Below are 15,998 nucleotides of genomic sequence, written 5' to 3'. Positions count from 1 at the left end.
GGTTGCAAAGACACATTTCACTGTGACCTCTGTCACTGTTACTATAAGTCTGCGTTTGACAAACACACACACACACACACGTTTTTTCTAATTCAATGTCAACCCTCACTAAACAGGGTACACACAAACATATATTTCATTATTACTTCATGTTCCTGAGGTTAGAGTGAAATTACAATTTTGCATTATGAGAAAAAAAGAATAATTTTGACTTTCCTACTTTGCAAAAATATCGGCTCTCTATGTTGTGGTGCTTTTTATCCTGTGTGGCCATCAGAGCCTGCTTATCAGTGGGCTAGTGACACCCTGACTCCACCCCTCACCCCTCAATTGGAAAAACACACGTCTCTCAACGCACCGAGTGGCTCATTACATGGTCACAAAGAGGCTCTAAGGTGAGTGTAAGCTTTGTTATGCATTTATTTTTGGTGTAAAATAAAATAACACTTCAGAAAGATGTGCCATCTTTCTGCGTTAAGGAAATATAGATGCGTTAAATGTCACAGTACAATGCAAATTAATTAAATAACATAGAAATCATTGTCTGATTGAATGTAATCAAATAAATGTACAGGGCGACTTGTTCTATCCTAAAAATAAACCATTTTGTCCTCCAAGAACAGCGAATGTCAGTGTTTCTATTTCATATCAGTGCATCATTTCATTTCATGCAGTTTTTGTTACAATTAGAGAAGGAAACAGTATTTCAGCTCAGCTGTCTCGATCCTTTCTGGAAGTAGATGGCCTCCAGTGTGGCGGACCGAGCCGTTGGGGCCATTATCGGGGCGGCAGTGGCAGATGCAGCAGGTAAGATAACACCCTGTGTGGTATTGATGCTGATGGGGTTATATACAAGTACAATTTGGTTTGATTTAATGCGAAGATAGAATGATTTCAAAAGGTAAAATGAGCAAATGTAAACATTTATTTATAGCAGTTACTCAACAGACATAATATGCTCATGTCAGTTTTAAGATTCAAGTTGAATGTCTCACACTTCCTTGTGTCTGTGTGTGTGCGCATGTGTGTGTGTGTGTGTGTGTGTGGTCATCCAGCCCAGCCCATGCATTGGATCTACAATCCAGACAGGCTTAAAGAAGTTCTCTCCGATCTCGAACCTTCGCCAGAGTTTAGACCTCAGTCTGCAAATCCTTTCTACCGCAGGAAGACGGGCGAGCAGACCTGCTATGGAGACCAGGCGTATGTGCTGCTGGAATCACTGAGTCAGTGTGGAGGTAACACATGCTAATATTTTCTCAGCACCCGTTACAAGTTACACTACGTCACACATTGGTGACGGAATGGCTTAATTCTGATATAAATTTACACAAGTCTACTGATTAATTTGTCAGTAATGTTTGTTAGCATAACTCATATGCAACTACAGAAAGCCCCTGTAAAGGTCCAATGTCAGAGAACAGTGGCATCCATTTATTTTGTAACACCATTATCTGTGTCATTAGCTACTCATATTATGAAAAATATGAAGTGATGAAGGTAACAAAGCAGTTTGAGTACTGATGATTAACTTTTTAATTTCTGACAACAGATTGGTCCCTTTAAAAGGATATAAAAGACTCTTAATGGGAGATCAAGCCACAGGTTTTCCCTTCATGAAAGTGTTCTAAAGACTACACACTATATACTATGTCTGCAGGGGTTGACGTTAGCGACCTGACCAAACGTATCTACAAGTTCTTCGGGCCAGGAACAGTGTATGACCTGCCTCTCAACGATCCGTACCGAAAAAAAGGAGGTAAAGATGGTTCGGCTGTGATGAATGATTTAACCCAATAAAATAATCTATATTTTCACACTCAACTGCAATGAAGGAACAGGATGTGAGAGCCTCTGCAAGAGTCTGATAACTCAGTCGACATGTTTTCCCACCACAGTATGGGGAAATCCCCACGAAAATATTCCATACAACTCAGACTTCCCACTTGCTTTTTTTTCTACCGTTCTAGAAAATACAGTGCTGCTACATGTCACCTTTGGTGCTGAAAACTCACACTCACATAATGACACTATGCGATCTTAGGCCCCAAGGCCATACTCCCCATTGACGGCCCCTGGAGGAACGGGAGTCTGAAAGCGTTTATGAGAAATGTGGATGCTGGCAAAGAAGAAACTGGTAACGATCAAAAACCATGGGACTAAGGCTGATGTCATTCAAATGTTGTAATATATCATCTGTGTGTGGGTGTGTGATTTTGAGGCTGTGATGTGGACTGTCAAATGGATGGAGTCACTAAGCTCGCTCCAGTGGTGGCCATGTATGCTGGCCGGCCTGAAATGCTGCACAAAGTGGAGGAAGTCATTCGAGTCACCCAGAATAATGATATGTGTGTGGCAATGACGTTGGCTGCAGCGAGGTGAGAAAACGGTCAAACACATTAAAGCAAAGTGCTGAAATCATGTCTGATGATGCCATGCTGACTTTGTATGTGTTCATGTGCCAGGTTTTTGGAGCATTTTATTCTAAAAGGTCCAAATGCTGATGCTCTGGATGCAGTTCTGGCACAGTTGAACGACCCAAAACGACAGAACCCTCAGGAGCTGGACAAGGCTGTCATTGGTAACGTCAACATCATTTTTGATTTTACATGATTTTTTTTTTTAACAAAAGCACTCAGAGCGTAGACACTCCACCAAGGAGCTAATTTCCACTCGTATTGTGATTTCTAACCAATATTATAATCCCAAATTAATGTGATCTACACTGATGATAAATTCATTGAAAACGTGCCTTTAGCATTTGAAATAGAGGTCATTAATAGTCAAATAGTTATTAAAAAATCATTAGCATATTTTTTTCTCTCAATAGTAAAACAAAACACAAACCTCCATCCCTGGGTGGAATCAAACCCCCAACCTTTGGGTTAACAGACAGACATATTAACCACTGGTCCACAGAGACAGTCCACTGCTGCTATTGGAGTTCTAGACACAGATGCTGAAAATGTCCCTATCTCACAATGAGTAAGAATCCTTCCACAGATTCTTGGATCCAGATGGTTCCAGAACACTACCGACATGTAATCATCCATTCCTGGTCCCATCGTCACCTGAAAGTTTCATTAAAATACGTTCATAACTTTTTGAGTTATTTAGCCACCAGAAGAAGCTCTTTGCACAAGAAGCTCAAGAGTAGAGAATAGAAAAGTTAGTTTTAACTCTGTTCCTGTATCTCTGTTGAAGCACATATCCACCAGGTGAAGGACAACTTGGCCAAGACATCCCAGCAGCTCATACCTGCAGTGTTCACAAACACATGAGGTCAGTCGCAGCACGAGTCAGGTGTGTTGACTTAGCAAAGGCTTGGACACCCCCTGCCTGAAGATGTGTTAGTCAGTGCTCCTCACTTTGATCTTCCAACTCATTTGTTAGTCTCCCTCCTTCTTCCTGTTTCTTTTTCCTTTTCCCGCTGTGTGTTTCCCAGGCTAAAGGTTTAAGATGGTTCATGTGAGGATGTGTTAGCTACATTCTCTCACTGTGACAATTTTTATTTTAACCATACCCTCATAAACTTGGGTCTGTGTCCAGCTTTGCCCGGTGCGTTCCAGGGAGCGCTTCATGGAGTCTTGACGTGCAATCAGTTGGATGAAGCCGTCAGAAACACCATGCGCTGCGGGGGATGCACCGCCAGCCGAGCCGCCTTCATAGGGGCCTGCTTTGGGGCTCAGGTACAGTGGATCAAATAAAATGAATACATGTTAAATTATGCCTTTAATGCCCTCTTAATATATTTTATTACCATATTCACATTATATGTCATATTTTATTCTTTTAATTTTGTATACTTCCTACCTAATCACCAACTGTGAGCATATGGTTTATGGTTGTTGTTTTTTTTCCCCCTTTTCTGTTAACGAAGAATTATTCCTCTTGGTAATTCTACAAATGAAGAAGGGAGTGAACGGCACTTTATGAATGGCCTCATCATTTGAAAACGTACAGTGATAATGGACAAATAACAAATGTAACTATTTCATATGTATTGTTTGGGTTTTTTTTTTTTTTCAAGGCACTACATTTCTTTGGGTTTGACAGTGAGGTCAGATATCGTGGAAGCTTCCTTGCCTCCTGTCTTATGCTGTCATCTTGATGTGTTTTCAGACCGGCCTCCAGGGAATCCCAGAGTCTTGGAAGAATAGAACATTCAGATTTCCTCTCCTGGTGGAACTCGCTCAAACTGTCGTCCAAAAATAGTCGACATCCCTATAGTTTAGCTTTGAATTAACCCTTTTCGAGTACTTTTGCAATGGGACGACCACCTTTGCATGCTTTTTACTTTGACTTTCTAATGTTACATATGTGCTTTGACATGACAGTCCATGGACAGTTGCATTCAAAAGTCCCCGTACTGAATGAAACTTGAATCTCTGTGTTCTGCCAAAGCTGAATTATGTAAGAAGTCTGGTGAACATATTAGTGTTGTGTTGATGACATGAAACTGGTGTGCAGAAGAACAACAGGGGCCAATAAACAACTCTGTTGACACCAGCATATTTGTGTTTTTATACAGATGAATTGGTAATCGGGCCCCGATGAGATGATTTTGTGACGATTCAGTGGGATTCAGGCTTCACGTTCCCTGAACCAATGACAGCTATTACGAAGTGAAAGAGCAGATACACTCAGATTTACTACTGGAACAGTCAGACTGTAACTTATTCCTCCCTCAAAGGAGTTTTTCTGCCTTACCAAAAGTGCTGACATCCATATTCATTTGTTTAAAACACTCAGCCTAGCTCAGCCAAGCGTTTGGGATAGCCAAACCCTTGATGACATAGTGTGGTTGTAAAAGAATGCAGCTCGCAGGCAGCTGATGGCGTCTGTGCACTGTTTTGTGGAAAATGATAAACATCTCCTTGTTCAAGAAAGGGTTTATATTGTTCATGCTGCTGATTTAACTAACTGCACAATATGCAACACTGCAAAACATACAATCATTGTAATATCGTGGATCATGGAAAATCCTGCAGCAGTTCAGCTGGTACAAGAATAAACATGGAGATGAACCTTTGAGCTATTGTTTAGCTGAGGTTAGCGGGGCTTTGGTAGCCTAGAGAAGGGAAGTCATTTGATTTCTCCCTTCTGCCTGACTTCCTCCTACACAGCAGGTAGCAGCCTCTGTCTGGCATAATTACATCCAGACCTCAGGAGGGATTTTGTTTTCCCAAATCTGCCAAAGTCCACTTCCTCATGCTGTTTTCTAAGAAACAGATGAAGAGTTGAAAATCGTTTCTCAATACCAACATGTGTGGAAGACAGTGATCTTCTGGAAGGATCATTTATATACAATTTGTCTCTTTTAGAGTGTGTGCGTGTGTGTTGCATGCATGTGTGTGAGAGAGAAAGAGACCTTGACTAGTACTTACTTGCTTTATTTCCCTGAGAGGTGAAGAGCTGCAATCTCCAACTTTGCTACTAGATGTCACCATATCTTAGACACTTCTCTTTTTAAAAAAGAAGAAAAAGGAAATTAGTCATTCATTAACTGCATCTTAACAGCAGGTAGGACATGTGTTAGGAATTTATAGGTTACTTGGTAAAATTACAGGACACATCTCACTTTTTGTGCAAAACAGCTGTCAACTAAACGATTGCATTGTGTGTGTGTGTGTGTGTGTGTGTGTGTGTGTGTGTGTGTGTGTGTGTGTGTGTGTGTGTGTGTGTGTGTGTGTGTGTGTGTGTGTGTACGTGGCAGTTTAATACAATGTACGTTTCTGGCACTGACGTTGAACAGCCTTTGTTGTACAAAATTGTCGCATTATTGTGTTTTCCATAGAAATGCATCAATAAAATCATATTCACTATTTTCAATTGCTTGTAGTATGTGTATATACATGAACGCATCAGCAAATGTTACCGTAAAATGTGGCAACACGTCAGATTTCCCTAATCATTGCAGTTAAAGCTTTTAATTCGTGGGGAGGCGAAATAATTCGTCATTTCCGCAAAACGCGAGCTAAATAAAGGACAAACATGCGAAGCAAGAAAACAATCCCCAATTCTACCAATGTCGTGCTGAGCGCTGAGGTCCCGACGTCAAAACATCATTGACAAACATTACGGGCAAGGTTTTTGAATTAGTTGGAAATCAGCTTGAATCTGCATTTTCATACAACGTTAAAACGTACAAAGTGTTAGGTCTTATGAGGAGATGGAAACAGCCGTGCAATGTCACCTGTGTAACTATTTGTAGGCCAGCCGGTCAAAACGAACCGACTACAGGTGTGGTATATTTGCAATCTATTTGACTTCTTATTTTACACACACACGCACACACAGACACACATACAGACACACACATAAATAAACCATATATTGAATATTTCATATCGAATTCCAATATGCGCATGTGTGCGCCAATCCGAGGAATTTATCTTGCCAGCGCATCATCTTTGTCACAATCAACAGCTGGGTGGAACTCCGACAAAAAAATTGCACCAATGTCATTTTCGACAGTGATGGAAGTTTGACTGTGAAAGGAGCTTGCTGTTGTGTCAAGTGTTTAGCATTGCCATCGTGTCATGGATTTTAATGTCAAGCGATTAGCCGCAGACGCCGGTACCTTTCTGAGCCGCGCGGTCCAAGTAAGTTTTGTTCGTGGGATAGTTGTTGCTAACAAATGTTAGCGGCTAGCTTGGTCGTGGGTAACGTTAGCTTCAACTAGCGCTGTTGCTAAACTGCCGTTATAAAACTGTTGTTATTATTTGTCGAGGGAGGGGGAAGGGCTCCTACATAAGATGCTGTGTCCTACAATGCTCCAGTTACTCTGTATATTAATTTACAAGTCGCGACATTTAAGTGTATAATTCCACGCAGTGCTCAAAACAACCATCTAAGCAGGCCGCTGGTTTCCATGAGTAGTTCATTAAGTAGCAGACTTTCTTTTGTAAACAAAATTAAACCCTAACTTCAAGTTTGTCCCGTTTGCTAATGTTAGTTTACTCCGTCGATCAAAGATGCGTCGTCTGACTCAACACAGCAGCCTGAACTAACACTGTAGCTAACGCGTTGAGCAAAGACAGCCAAAGGATCGTGGCTTTTAATGTCCTTATTCCTCATTCCCAGTTCACAGAGGAGAAGCTTGGTCAGGCTGAAAAGACTGAGTTGGACGCCCATTTGGAGAATCTCTTGATCAGGGCTGAAATCACCAAGCAATGGACAGAAAGGATTATGAAGCAGACAGAGGTTTTATTACAACCCAATCCAAGTAAGATCCCTTTTCTGTGCTTTTAAGTCGTTATTGCTCAGTCACCAAATTAAATTGCTGGATTACTTTGCTTAAAAGGCAACATTGCATACATTAGCAATTGATTTAGCTTGAATGACAAAAGAATTGCTGACAATCCACCCCACAATCCACTAATACTGTAATTAGCAGGTTTTAAACTTGGAAGTTACATCTTGTGTTATAGTCAAGCAAATCAATATTTGTTTTGTAAAGATTAAGTTGTCATTTAGCATGACAGTGATGGTGTGATACTTTATGTTCTTCTGAAGTTTGTGAGCTCAGCTGTACATTCTCTGTAGTTCACAGCATGGTGCCATATTACTGGAGCACATCTGCAGCATGAACACAACAAACAGACAGGCCATCTGCTGCCGACAAGTCTTGTGTTATATATAAAACATGGTTTACTGCATTTGTTTTACCTTGTGTGTGTACATGACACTCGCCATGTGATTACATGACACAAATCCAATATGTGTGACAGGACTGAGACATTTTTTTCGGTCAGGAAGAAAGCTGCCTCCCTGGATGAATTCTGTTTTTTTTGCTGAATAGCATTCACTGTCTTGAGGTCACTGTGATTGGCTGCCTCACTGTTGACTTGTGACTTTGTAATTTAGTTTTCTTGCAATTGGCAGATGCCCGCCTTGAAGAATTTGTGTATGAGAAACTGGAGAAAAAAGTCCCGACGCGCATGAACAACCATGAGCTGTTGGGTCAGTCCATGATTGAGTCAGGAAATGACTTTGGTCCTGGAACAGCCTATGGTGAGTGATACACTGGCAATGGATGGGATTTCAATTAAAACATCTATACACATTTTGGGCTCAGAACAAATACACCTTTTCCATTGCGATGGACATGAAAGGCAGCTGTCTTAAGTTGCCAGAACCAAAGATGACAAAATCTGTTTTCTTGACATGCAGCCATTTACATGTTTCACCTTTGAAACGCAGCACTTTGTACTTATCCATGAATTATTCAGACGTGATATGAAACACCGCACAGTGTAATGACCTAATGTCTCCTGTCCAGTGTTAAATGGCTGTGTTTGTTTTGTTGTGTTGCTGACCATTGCAGGAAATGCTTTGATCAAATGTGGTGAAACAGAGAAGCAGATCGGCGGGGCGGAGCGAGAGTTAATTCAAAGTTCTGCCATCAACTTCCTGACACCTTTCAGGAACTTCCTAGAGGGCGACTTCAAAACAATCCTGGTGAGTGTGACCTGAGTGAATTGAACTTGTAACCTTTAAACTATAAGTACTTTACAAGATACCGTCAGGGCAGTTGAGATGTTAAAATCTGGCTGTTCTGTTCTGCAGGGGCCTGTTTCAGAAAGCAGCAAAACCCCAGGGTTTGTTCATCTTCAAAAACAGGGAATCGCTGCAGAATATTTCTAACTGCAGTGTGAATTCTGACATGATTTGATTTCTCTCAGTGTAAGTGAATTGAAAAATCTACAAAGTTTTCTTAATTTTAGGATGAACAAATTTTTCCTAAACCTGCATTTTGGAACATTCCCCTGATCTGGATTGGAGCAGCACAAGTCACAATATAAAACAGTACTTAAAACACATGCACCTATTAAGTCAAAATCAACTTTATTGTCAAATATACTGTATATGTGTGATATACAGCGTAGATGAAGTTACAGACCTCTCAAAACACGGTTCAAACGGTACAAAAAAGTACAAATAGTGCATAAATAAAACTAGTACTAATTAATATAAATTACAGTGCAATAAAATGAATAACTAACTTGATAAGTCTACTTACTAAATTAGCTAAATTTAACCACACCATTAAGTGGGAAAAGACAAAAGAGGCTTGAATGACTATCCGAACATGTGCGCCTGCTGCGGAGTTTGAACGAGGACCTAGTACTTTTCACAGTAATATTAGTTTCACAGTAGGTGAAGTGGCCCAGAATAGTTAGTGCAGAGTGGATTTAGATGTTGAACAGCAGCAACAGCAGTGGTTCTAGAAATTGCACAGAATAGTACACAGTCATCAGGCATGTGTGTGTGTGTTTGTATGTACGTGGATGGTTGGGGGCCTGTAGGGGGCACTTCGGTGTGTGATTGTGTTCATGAGCTGATGTCATCACCAGCATTATCATTTATCGAGGACTGGTAAAAGTAAAAACAGCGTCAGTGTTGATGTTCTATGATGAATGCCACATGACTCCTGACTCATGGCTCCTATTGAAATGAATTGAACAGCAGATGAGCTTGTTTATGAAAACCACTCGTGATTATGTTATGACAGTTACCTAAGTTGAAAGATGCTGTTTTCTGTTGTAAAAAGGTTTGGTTAAGCAGCATCAGAGCCCACCAAAACAATCCCAGTACCTTTGTTCATTCTCCATGAGCAGTAAAACAAAAGGTAGCATATGTTTTCTGTTTTGTACAAGTGTATTGTGTCCTAATCTGTGTGCAGAAAGAACGGAAGCTACTGCAGGTGAAGCGCTTGGATCTGGATGCTGCCAAAACTAGACTAAAGAAAGCCAGGATGGCGGATGCGAGAGCTGCAGTAAGTACACATGGGCGCACACACACACACGCACACACACGCACACACACACACACACACACACACACACGCCGTTGTTGATGCATCTCAGGAGTTTGTTTGAATGACGATCAGTGATATTGAATGTTACCTAATTCCCCTTTGTCTTTATAAGATGATTATGACAGACCGGAGGAATGGTCCTGTCGAATTGTCACACCAGTCCTGACCACACTCAGTTACACAGCGCAAAGTTATCTCCTGTGACTTGTCACACGAACAACTGTGGGAAGTTTGGACTTCCTGTTTCTGAGCAGTTTGTTTTACTTGGTATGATGTCCCCCTGATATTCTTCTATGTTTTGTGACTTTGTCCTCCAAATAGATCAGTTTGTTTTTTATTTAAGACAGCTTCAGTTGGATGGGGTTACCGTGGCTCCCTGGTGTCTGGTACAAACATACATATGCCAATTCGTAATCCTCATTATTAAATCTCACCAGCATCTGTTCATATGATTCAGTCATAGTTTCAATCAATTTTTTTTAGTTTTTTTTCCACTACCTGAGGATATTTCGGGCTGCTGTGACCATCCCGACCTTAACTGCAGAGTCATGTTTTGACACTCCCATTATTTGTGTTTGGTCATCCAATAAGCATAGTCATTGACATCAGTCACAACTATGATAAGGATTGATTTATTTTTTTAAGGAGATATCATTGACTATATCATTTATTCACACTATGAACATGGAATTTTTTTCCTCGCAGTTGTGCTGACCTGTTGGTTTCTAAATCCATGTCCAGCCCCAAAATCGTTTTTTAAAAATTCATTTTCTAATGGCATTTTAATGTCGTAAAAGCTGCAGATATTCCGTCCAGACTCATGTTGCCGTCTTCCAAGGCGATGTCTGATGATATGATACCTGTAATTACTCGGGGTGAACATTGAAACACAGGGCTTCAAGGGATTAATAATGGAAATAAAACTGTCCCTTATCAGTTGTAATTATACTGGCAGACATGCAAATCATTGACTGAGCTCTTATTTGTCTTTTTGTAGCTGTTGTCCAGGATATAGTTTCCTCTTTTCTTTGCCATTGGGAAAAAGGAACCTTCCCATTTTCAGATAAATGCCGTTGACTTGGTGCCCGTTCCAGTGACATCCCTACTTGCAGCAGTTCCCTGTCCCTGTGGCTCGTAATCATGCTCATTTCCCATCTTTTCCAAATAGCTGGGTTCTCCAGAAGAGACAGTGAAGTCTGTTCTGACAGCATATTTGAATGGACCTGATGAGTTGTTGAAGAGGAGTGTGTTTCGGTAGCACATGAGGTGTAGTTTCTGTGGGTTAATGCAGGTTTTATGAGTGTGTCACTCACACACAAAAACACGCAGTGTTCTTGTGTGACTGGCCGCCACCGTAGCAGGCAAAGTGCTAATTGTTATGTCACTGTTTTCAAAATGCAAAGCAGCAGATGTGAGCAGAGGAAGTGACAGAGGTGAGTGGAATGATGGAGCCCACACACACATACACACACATACAGACCAAACCCGTTGGTAGAAGTGTGAACAGCTGCTGTCCAACCTGTATCCATCTCCTCCATGACCCAAATAATCAAAGGACCAAACACTGTAACAGCTCCCCACCTCTCCTGCTGTAATATTTGCTGTGGGGAGAACAGGACAGTGGAGCCGTTGTCTTCATCAGGGTCACAAACTCTCCAGATGTTTATTGGACACTTGGACACAAGCCGTTGTTCAGCAGATTCAGACGGACTGATTTGACTCAGCCTGACAAATGGGGAATATTTCCCTCGCGACAGAAACGTCATGTTCAGTCATTGTGTCCGTTTTGATGTTGTTCTGGATGTTCCACTTCATGAATCCTTCCTGTACGTTTTTTTTTCTACTCCCATGTTGTTTTGTGTGTCTCTGATTTCCCTGATCTTGTCCCATTGAAGCCACATTGTGTCTGTGACTTTGTTTCTTATAGTACCGTATCATCTTAAGTACCGTCATTTATCCACATCTCACAGGCCGAGCAGGAGCTGAGGATGACCCAGAGCGAGTTTGACCGACAAGCGGAGATCACCCGACTGCTGCTAGAAGGTGTCAGCAGCACCCATGTATGTCTCCTCACACACCGTTGTTTACTACCTGTGTCACACTTGAACATTACCATATTATTATAAGGGAGAGAAACTCTGTTTAAATCATTTTAGTAATTTCTTTCAGAATGCGTTTGTTGTTTCATTGACAAAAAACACGTTTATGATGTTCCGTTCTAAACGTAAGAAATACGTTTCTTTCGCGTGAGTAGGAAGTGAAACTTAGTATTTCCTCTGCATTACAAGGCACATCACCTACGCTGCTTGAATGACTTTGTGGAGGCCCAGACGACGTACTATGCACAGTGTTACCAGTACATGGTGGATCTGCAGAAGCAGCTGGGCAGGTAAAGATCCTCCAGCACTTCTTTTCTTGAATGTCTTTTGAAGTCCAACTTCCAGGTAAATGTCAGAACGTTTCTTCTCCTTCCTCCCAGTTTCCCGTCGTCATTCTCCAACAACAACCAGTCGTCCGTGCTAGAGGGCGCCAGCATCTCTGTGCCCACCATACCAGTGTCCTCCTCCCTGCCCAATCCGCCCGGCCGCGGCAGCTCGGCCACGTCAGGCGGCTTCAGTGAACTGCGAAGCTCCAGCGGCAGCCGCAAAGCCCGAGTCCTTTATGACTACGATGCTGCAAGCAGCAGTGAACTTTCCCTGCTGGCTGATGAGGTGAAGTGATGCATGTTTGGTCTGTTTCAAATTCCAGTTTCAGTTTATTGTTCTTTTCCAGGTGTACACAAATCGTCATCAGCAAACTAATAAGAACCTAAAAAAATACAAATGCAACATGAATACATATCTATATTTTAGTATAAATGTTCCTTCCGACTGGCCAATGTCCAGATGCCTGCTGAAAGGCAGCATTTCTGTTCGACGTGTTGTGTGCTTGGAGCAGATGACTGCTGTGTTTCACACAGAACTACTCAAAGCTTCTGTTTGCTTTAATCACTGAGTGCATATAATTTCTGCTCTGCAGTGTTCTCTGAGTTACTTCTACTTCTGGTAGCTAAAACGGTAAACCCTGTCTCTCCAGGTGATCACAGTCAGCAGCGTCCCCGGCATGGACTCTGACTGGCTGATGGGTGAGCGAGGCAACCAGAAGGGCAAAGTGCCGATCACCTACCTGGAGCTACTTAATTGAGACCGACAAACATCTCATGTTTCCTTAGTGTCGCAGGGACGGGCCTCGCTTTCTCTTCCATTCAGTCATTTTACTATACGTTTGTATGAGAAGTCTCTTAATTCGAGTCTCATCTGAGTGAAGGGGAAGGAAACAGACTCCCTCATCGCTATTTACGCAGATGCAGTACATTTCTTGCTTTTTGCCTTTGTGTTTGATGCCATGCAATCTGCAATATGTGCCAGAACATCTCCCAACCTGTCAGTTTTCTAAAAAAAAAAAAAAAAAGAAAAAGAAATTAATGTTTACAATATGTCTCAGATGGAGGCCGAAACGCTTTTGATATGAGGATTGTTGCAAGTAGTGATAGACAGTTTATACATTACAAAAAGCACTTCAGCTTGAAGTGGAGAGTGATTTCATAATTCCAAGTCTTATTTTATAATTGATCACCTTATGGTGCAGTTGCCTTGAATATGATTTGTTTTTAATAGTATTGTATGTACATGGAACCTGAGTAGACGATTGATAAGTTGGAGCCTGCTGACAGATTTCCATCAGACATTACATTAAGTGCCTGTTGCAGTTTGAAGCAGCTTTTCAAAAACTATTTGCTATTTTATGAACTGTTTATGGCAACACCAACAGTATTGAGACAGTATATTATGTCTCCCATTTTAATGATGAATCCTGATATTTATGAGATTGACGATTGGAAAAGCAGCATTTCCACTTTAGGAAAATTAAACGACAGCTACATGAGATTAACTTATTTCTTCACAAATACCTACTTTTCTCATTATGACGAATTTGTTGCTACTTTACTTTAAGGTAGCATCAAGTTAAAAAAAAAAAAAAAACTCACTCTGAATTCCAGCAAAATGTATGGGAGATTCACTGTTATAACACCACAGCTTTTTGTTTGATATGATGGCATACATTTGTAAAATATAATTTCATGCATTAAAATATATCGCAAATCCTTTATGAGATTGCAGTGTTGATTTTCATGTTTGCCATTGGTACCACCAGGTGGCAGAGTTCTCTGCACAAATAATATCTATTCTGCGTAAGAACTCCAGAAAATATAAAATGTGTATCTGTAACTGTATCTTACAATTTAGTCAAGCTTAACGTGCATATTTTGGTATCTGTAAAACATTTGTAATTAAAAACAGATGATTTTGTAAACTGGGCGCCAGTGTGTGTGTGTGTGTGTGTGTGTGTGTGTGTGTGTGTGTGTGTGTGTGTGTGTGTGTGTGTGTGTGTGTGTGTGTGTGTGTGTGTGTGTGTGTGTGTGTGTGTGTGTGTGTGTGTGTGTGTGTGTCAAGACCAGAGGCACATGACTTATTTGGGCCTCTCTCCTGACGTGTTCCCCAGTGACTAACAACTCCCACCAGAGGTGCGTACATGCAGCCCCCTCAGCTGTCAGCAGACACGCATCCCCCATAAAAATTACTAATAATACTGACCCAGCTTAAAAAAACAGTTTCCGCTGAGTAGAGTTCAGACATCTTTAAACACGTAATTATTTGCACTTTCTTTTTCTCTTGTTCATGTGAGCTCAGAGGGGGATAAGATTTATTTTTGAAGTGTGCAGGTTAGTGATGAACTACAAGAGGAAAAAAAATCCTGTAACCAGACGGATCCAGATCGCCTCGTAAATTTAACCTGTTAATCACAGAATAATGGGTTTGGGATGTTGCGGTTTTAAGCCGTATCATTTGTCATGTACACTTGACTACTGATCCAATTTCATATGGCCGTACAAAGAGCTGAGTTGACAAATACGATTCCTGTTTGGCAACAAACTGGTCGGTGTCAAAGTGCCTTCCTCATATGATCATCTGTTTGTCTTACCCAATTCTTTTCCAAAGTGATCAGGCTCTTTGTCTTTAATTCAGAGCAGCATAAGTACTTTATGACCCTTTAAGTCGACAGGTCTCATCTGTCCAGACCAAAGAGGTTTCTTCATTCATTCCTTTTCATCTAAAATATAATGTCAGCCTTAAATAGAAATGAAAAAAAAACTACATTTTGCTTCAATGGTTTGGTTTGTTGGACCATCCCTATTATTTTGGATTTCTATGCTTTTGTTTTTTTTTTTTCTGATTCCCCCAGTTCGTGTTGATCTGAGTTCTCCACCTACTCCCTTGGGTTTTGAACCAGTCACCACCCTCCCGTTGTGTATGTAAATCAATCAACCACACTGATTTGAAGCGAAATAAATCCAAAGATGTGGGAAGAAACATTTTTTGCTGAAAGCTATTAAACGGTGGTGATATATGCAAATCACACACAGGCAGGTCTATTCTTCTAACCTGAGTTTACACTTTCCCACATAGTTTATCCTTTTACATGTTTAACCAGCTCACCTTTGTCTTCACTCCTTCACAAGTGACATAATCAAATAAAAAGGCATGTAGAAAACATGGCTTCTCTCTGATTTCTATTTTTACATTGCAACCGCCTCAACCCTGAGCATCCCCACAGCGGTATTTTGGTTACAGTCTGGTTAGGCCTCCAGCAGCCTGCACAGCTACACACCGATCTTCCCACTCCAGATCAGTTGCACTCGTACACACACACACACACACACACACACAAATAGGTCGAGAAAGCACTTGAATGTGTGAGTGTGTGCGCCAAAAACCGTGGTCTATCTCACAACAGACAACCAAGTGTGAGTGAACGCCCGTCACGCGCAGCAGCACGCTATCAGTGTCTCATATGATGGGAAGGAAACTTCAAACCGCTCCTCCTGATATACAGAACTGGGCAGTTCTGCACGTTAGCAAAACAGGAAATTTCATGTTTCCTCTGCTGCTTATAGCAACAGTTTGCAAAACACCACTTCTGCATACACACACACACACACACACACACACACCACAAAGGCATAGTCACATTTTTCCATGGGATTACCAGGATGAAGGTTTGGATTGAAACATTTACTGATAAAAGTACAGCAATAGGACACAATCACACACATGAATTTCTTTAGGAGACGGAGATG

General features: G+C 41.2%; 2 protein-coding genes across 2 annotated transcripts; both read left to right on the top strand.

The window, feature by feature from the left end:
• The first annotated feature begins 740 nt into the window (after positions 1–740).
• Positions 741–4,212, top strand: LOC144741693 (crystallin J1A-like). The gene is made up of 9 exons (XM_078624203.1): positions 741–807; positions 1,056–1,235; positions 1,658–1,756; positions 2,042–2,134; positions 2,219–2,375; positions 2,463–2,578; positions 3,202–3,279; positions 3,547–3,686; positions 4,120–4,212. The coding sequence occupies exons 1-9, from the start codon at positions 741–743 to the stop codon at positions 4,210–4,212; spliced, it is 1,023 nt and encodes a 340-aa protein (XP_078480329.1).
• A 2,327-nt stretch (positions 4,213–6,539) lies between these two features.
• LOC144741694 (endophilin-B1-like) lies at positions 6,540–13,003 on the top strand. Its single transcript, XM_078624204.1, has 9 exons — positions 6,540–6,602; positions 7,084–7,225; positions 7,885–8,013; positions 8,327–8,460; positions 9,686–9,778; positions 11,791–11,880; positions 12,109–12,209; positions 12,300–12,531; positions 12,896–13,003. Exons 1-9 carry the CDS (start codon positions 6,540–6,542, stop codon positions 13,001–13,003), a joined length of 1,092 nt encoding a protein of 363 aa, XP_078480330.1.
• The last annotated feature ends 2,995 nt before the right edge of the window (positions 13,004–15,998 follow it).

This window comes from Lampetra planeri, unplaced genomic scaffold (genome assembly GCF_965212315.1).
Source record: "Lampetra planeri unplaced genomic scaffold, kcLamPlan1.2.h2 scaffold_667, whole genome shotgun sequence".
In the NCBI taxonomy this organism is placed as follows: domain Eukaryota; kingdom Metazoa; phylum Chordata; class Hyperoartia; order Petromyzontiformes; family Petromyzontidae; genus Lampetra; species Lampetra planeri.
This window is presented reverse-complemented; position numbering and strand designations above follow the sequence as displayed.

Coding starts and splice junctions, on each gene's coding strand:
- LOC144741694 (XM_078624204.1), top strand. CDS start 6,540: ATGGATTTTAATGTCAAGCGATTAGCCGCAGACGCCGGTACCTTTCTG. Junction 8,461..9,685: donor GCGACTTCAAAACAATCCTG/GTGAGTGTGACC, acceptor ATCTGTGTGCAG/AAAGAACGGAAGCTACTGCA. Junction 12,210..12,299: donor CTGCAGAAGCAGCTGGGCAG/GTAAAGATCCTC, acceptor CCTTCCTCCCAG/TTTCCCGTCGTCATTCTCCA.